The sequence below is a fragment of the Podarcis vaucheri genome, assembly GCF_965113315.1.
Source record: "Podarcis vaucheri genome assembly, chromosome: 1".
Lineage (NCBI taxonomy): Eukaryota > Metazoa > Chordata > Lepidosauria > Squamata > Lacertidae > Podarcis > Podarcis vaucheri.
Window position 1 is genome coordinate 101,175,656 of NC_138759.1, and position 6,000 is coordinate 101,181,655.

At 41.7% G+C, this 6,000-nt stretch overlaps 1 protein-coding gene across 1 annotated transcript in view; it reads right to left on the reverse strand.

Moving 5' to 3' along the window:
* LOC309517755 (von Willebrand factor D and EGF domain-containing protein-like) overlaps positions 1-5,677 on the reverse strand; it is a 203,155-nt gene extending 197,478 nt beyond the window's left edge. Inside the window, exon 1 of the mRNA XM_082197221.1 lies at positions 5,454-5,677. Coding sequence (XP_082053347.1) covers positions 5,454-5,553 — 100 coding nt within the window. The 5' untranslated portion in view covers positions 5,554-5,677. The remainder of the gene's footprint in view (positions 1-5,453) is intronic.
* Positions 5,678-6,000: the final 323 nt, after the last annotated feature.

Below are 6,000 nucleotides of genomic sequence, written 5' to 3' on the forward strand. Positions count from 1 at the left end.
CAGAGCAATCAAAGTAATGGAAGTTGGACTAGTCAAATAGCTATGCGTCAGAAATAGGTTTACCTTAAACAAAATCAAATAGAATCATAGAACTATAAAGTTGGAAGCTACCCCGAGGGTCATCTAGTCCAATCCCCTGTGATGCAGGAATTCCAACTAAATCATACATGAGAGCTCAGTATGTGTAACTCCTTTCAGAATAGAATGTGCATTTGTTCGTTGCTTAGAATTATATGCTTTTTAATTGTGTAACGAATTCATCAATATTGAGTAGACAAGAGGCTGCTGGTGACCCATTGACAATTCTGTCAAGGAGCATTGTGGGCAGAAACCAAAGTAGTAGCTCTGTGCATGCAACAAAGCTTTGGAGTAGTGTTTGCAAAAGACCAGCTCTCACCACCGCTGCCTATAAAAGTTGCCCATGCTTGAGTGGGGAACCTTTTTCAGCCGGAGGCCACATTTCCTGCTGGGCAACCCTCTCAGCGCCAGATAATAGTGGTGGGTGGCAACAGAAGCAAAAGTGGGTACAGCAACGCATGTGACTCTTCATACAATTCAGCCATGGAAAATTCAGATGTTTTATTCATTCACAAAAACACACACCATTATCACCACCCAGGCAAGTAAATACATTGTGTTCACGAACACCTTCCAACCAGGCAAATGAAGGGCATGGTGAGAGGTGTGGCTTGGGGAGATTAACACTGGCCAGATAGGGAAGCCTGCAGAGCAACGTCCAGCCTCTGGCCTGAGGTTCCTCAGCCCTGCTGTGAGTAGAGTCCGACATCCTCTGATTCCCCTCTCTTCTTCAACTAAGAGAAACCTTGCTGCAGGCCTATATTTCAGAAACCCACCAAGGGTATATAATCCTATTATGAAAGCTGTTCCATTATCAGTAGTGGTATGCAGCCTGAATCAGTTGGCAAGGTTCAACAAACAATGCAACAATACATTTTAAACCAGTACTGCTTCTTAAAATTACAACTTCCACTGAGGAATCCAAAAGGTGCATCTGTCTTTCAGGACATCTTCCTGGTTCCAATCATCTCACAAAGATATGAAAATACAGTTTTGGAAAGAATATAAAGATATGTTGTTATTAAGGTTAACAATATCTCATGGTTTCCTATCTTTCTTTTTAAAAAAAATGAGAAAAAGAATGCCACTGAATTCTTATTAAAAGAAGAAGCCACACTTAAATCCAATATATATATATAAAGTTTTACAACATTCAACCAAAACAGAAACTATTGAAAGATCAGAAAACAAGAAAATACTGATTTAATTGTACAGTTTAGTTTTTAAAATTTGAAGAAGGAAATGGGCGTGTTTCTGGTATTTAGCTTCAAGTTATTTGCACAACATATAGCCTGAAGATCTTTTAAATGAGAGTATCCTGAACAGCAGTGTGGTCATATGATAATAGAGCTATCAGCTTTCCATTTGTATATTAGCCTCTTTATAATAAAAATGTAAGAATGTCATCAAGCAACACCTATTGGAAGATTTGTAGTGTCACATCACAATCCTGGATTTACATGAAGTCAGGTTGGGACAGGGCAGCAAAAATGAGGGCAGGTTGAACAACTGCTGTGGCATTGGCAGGGAGAAGGGGGTGAGACTGAGAGGAAAATGGCAGTTCTAAACAATGGCAGAGGTTTGAGTAAAGTAGCTTCACTGTATGTACTGTAGAATATTTGAGGGCTCTGCATCCTTTATCTCCCTCACATGAGCTGAAGAATGGAAGAAGTATAAGTTTGAGCACACCAAGAAGGGGGAGACACTGAAAGCGGGGATAGTGGCTTTTGTCTTTACACAAATATACTCCTGCCATTGAATTAAATGGTCAAAACATTATATTTATGTCATTTATCTGTTGTTTATCTGTTTATTGCAGGGGACTGGAATACTACCGCCCACCCCAATCATGCCACACAAAATACCCAGAAATTTCTCTACTCTTTTCTGAGGAGGAATTTCCAAACTCACTTTGAATTTAGGAGAAATCTGTTGGCAGCATTCACCAACACTAATATTATGCTTAATTACAAGGCAACCTAACCCCAAATTGCATGTTATATTAATCATATTTTTCTTTCACTTGTAGCCAGCATTGGGGGGGGGGCAAGATTAGTATTAGGATTCTGACATGGGAAATGGTTTTTTTTTTTTCATCCTTTGTCCCTGTTGTTATTTAGACTGGACCATGCTATTTGGAAGGAGGCTAAAGCCAAGGAGCTTTGCTACCTTGCAAATAACAGGTGTGAGAGGGGTAATGGACTAAATCTCTCCCCTGCTCCTTTCCAGGGTCATTATCCTGACTAGGGCCTCCAAAATGGCTATTGAGTGAGGAAATTTTGCACTTAGTGGCAAACCATGTGATTAACATAAGATGTAGTTTTTCCCTTAGAGCTGGTAGGAAAGGAAGGGAAATTCAGAATGAGGGGAAGACAGACACTGATCCCACATTCTCCTGTTAAATGCTTACTTGTGGCTCAGCAGTCAGAAGTGGCCCAAAGGCATTTATGGTGTGTGTGCATGTGTGCATGCACACAGTGACCTGCATGCTTGGTTCAGTGTACTTTGGTTCTGCCTAGAGTCAGATCTCCAACCTACACATAAAAATCACCAGTACCTTTTATTGCGTGTTGAGTCCCACAATTGCCACCCCCCAATAATTCACACTTCACACATCAATTTTTGTTTAGGTTTTTGGCATAATTTTGGCCACAACTTTATTCAATACAAAAATGTGAGTGGTTGCTTAGGCACTGGTTATGACTATCTGTCCATGCCCTCAGGGACAGAGCTGGCATTTCCGGACACCAGCGGAAGCCAGAGGCATTCCGGACACCAGCGGAAGCCTTAGTGGGAAACAAGTATTGGGTGAGAATGAAGCTGGGCATCAGTCCCTCACTTCTCACCCTCATGTTCCTTTGGGGCTTGCACGGCCCAAGTCCGATGCCAGGGACAAGGACGAAAGAATGGCAAGCCCCTGGATTCCTTTAACGGAATTCCCTTCGCATCATTTGGAGGGGCAGGCACTTACCCCTCCAAGCACCACTTTAACCAATGCCTAACCGCCAACCTTACAAGTTGTGACGATTTGCTACGCAGTAGGCGAAAGCCAAATGGCACAAGCCAATCCGCCAGATGGCAAAATTCCTACTGTGCCCCCGCACCAAGGCAGACGACACCATGACAGGCATAGCAAGGTCAAGCGATCCAGAGAACCCCCCTATTAAAGGGAGGGAGGGCGGGTGATCCGAAGCAAAATGGCCAAGAGGAATTCCAACCTCTGGCCCCTTATATTTATAGACTCTAACCCCTCCTCTGAATTTGGCAACATACAAAACTCCCCAGCAACCCAATCTTAACCCTTTAGAAGGCTTGGGTTCTCTCCAAATCTGCCTAGTCATGGCAGGGTGGCATGTTTCCCCAACCGCAACACGTGCTCTCTGGCTAGGGAGAACACGCTTTATTGTGTTGTGCATAGTGCTTAATTCAAGTAATAACTACAGAAAGCAGCTACTGCTGGTAACCCTTTCATGTTTCTTCTTGCACAAGGAAACATGAAAGTGCGAAAATAATGAGAGTTTCATTAATCATTACTCAGTCCTCGCCTTGTAAATGTTGATGGAGAAAATCACAAAGAAAATGTTATTTCCTACTCCTTAAGATTTTTCTCTTCTCCTTAATGAGGCATCTGCAGACAGCTACTTGGTTGCTTTTCCCCTATCCACAGTGGAATTAGCAGATTTGTTATCGCCAGAATATAAAAGCAAACAGCATATGGTTTTGTTAATATCATCGTAATGTCACAGCGCAATCTGTCACAATGCAAACTCCTTCCAAGCAATTTCATTTGAGTGGAATACTCAGCAAGAAATGAAAAAAGGAAGGCAATCACCAGTTTCATAACTCTTTCATAATGCTCACCTCTCCCATCATTTGCATCTGTCCCAGTGTCTATAAATATTACTTTCATTGGCTATAACCCCTGAAACGGAAATCAGTTGCCTCCAGGAATTAAAAAGTCATTTCCCCTTGGTGCAAAGTCTTTTCTATCAGATAAGTAGCCACTTATACTCTGGCAACCCTTCAAAGAGGTTTAGAAATTAGAGACACTGTTTGAAGATCAAGAAGATAAGGTGGTTTGCCGTGTTTTTAGCCCTGGAAACCTTCCTGGGTGACCCTTTGAAATTCAAATGAAGGATGCTTTAGATAGCTCTTTCACTATACAGTACATGCCAAATAAATGCTGCCCATTGATCACTTTTGAAATCAACAGAAGGTCCAGCGCTTGCAACTTATTTTCTGAAATACTGCAGTATATATTTGGCAATAAGGAAATTTGCTTAGCGTATCCCATTCCAACTGTGGGCGCACATAGCCTTTTATGCTTCAATTTCACCGATCAGCTGCTTTGCAGAGATGGAAGACTGCACAGAGTCCTCTCTACTCCCATCCCTGAACACCTGCTCTGTGCTAAGGGCCTTTAACTACCAGGTTAATACATGCACAGCACTGGCAGCTGAATAACGGCGGAGAATTATGTGTGCACAATGATCCATCCAGCTAATGATGCACATGTGAATTGCCTGCAAGCAAATACATGTGACCTCCAGCAATGTGACCTTTTTAAATGCCATGCCCTCTCTATGATTGGAAGTGTTTTTTCACCTTCTGGCTGTCCTTGCAGTATGCAACCAGTTAAACAGATGCTCTCAAGGTATCATGGTTAGCTTATGCATTCTACTCTGTTTTGTTGTCTGCCCATTATATCAATACTTCTGAACAGCAGCATCTTTTCTGTGCATTTAAAATCTGTATCCAGTTATTGGATAATTAGGCATTTCATTTATGAATGCTACCACCACAACCACAAAAATTACTTTCCTGTCTTGAAATTTTATATTGCTAAGTGAGCCATTAAGACAACTACATTTTTTTAAAAAAGAGCCAAAACATTTCTTCTTACAGGGCCTGTTTTAAAGGGGTTTTTATTTACTCAATATAAGTATTTTCCTGTATTTAACTCCCCACCCCACCTCTAACAAGCATATCTCAAAGATTTCTGTTTTGTTTCATTTATATGCTTTCAAAGAGAAATAACAAGATATACTAATACTTCAAGCCTAACAACTCTTGGAAGAAAATTCCACTGAAACGAGCAGGACTGATGCTTATGTAAAAAGCATCAGAACGAAGTTACAGTGGTGAGCGGATGACATGCATTCCTCAGAATCTACAGTATTAAATTTAACTCTGCTTCCAACTTACTTGGGATCTAGAAATGTGCTGTTGTTGTTTTGCATAATTTCTGAGTTTGGGTGTAAATCCCACACAATAGACAAACTCTTCATCCTTCCCAGTTCATTCCTCTTTGAGCCTACCACCAGCCTTCCCCACACCCCAGAAAGGACCAAGTGTTAAAAGCTCAGGATTCTTACCTAGTTCAGCTGCCCCAGGACCAAAGCTCAAGAAGGAACTCCAAGCAAGAGCTGAAGCAGCTAAGAATTGCAGGTGGAGGCAGAAGGGCTGCTGCTGCATGTTGTCCCAAGGGTATTGTAGCCATACGTCTGCAGTTAAGAATTAACTTTTTTAGAAGTCTTGGAGCATTGCAGGAAGACGCATCAGCTTTCCTTTGTGCTTGTGCTCATTTTTCTTTAACTTTCTGTTCTAGGTAGGACTGACTGTTTTGCCAGTTTCCACTTTTCCAATAGGAATCCCCCTTCTCCAGTTATAAGCACACACCCTGATCGGCAAAGAATGCAATCCCCAGTCCAGCTGCAAGCAGTCCAGCTGCTACAATTTACACACCCTTCAGCAAACACACACATACACAAATGGAGCAGTTGTTGCCATGTTCCACGATGCTGACATTTTCAACAAATCCACTGGCAAATTCAATAAAAGTAGGGTCGTCAGCCAAGTGCTCCTAATCAGGCCAAAATAGAGTGTGTGTGTGTGTTTTTTTTTTAAAGGACCCAAACTGTT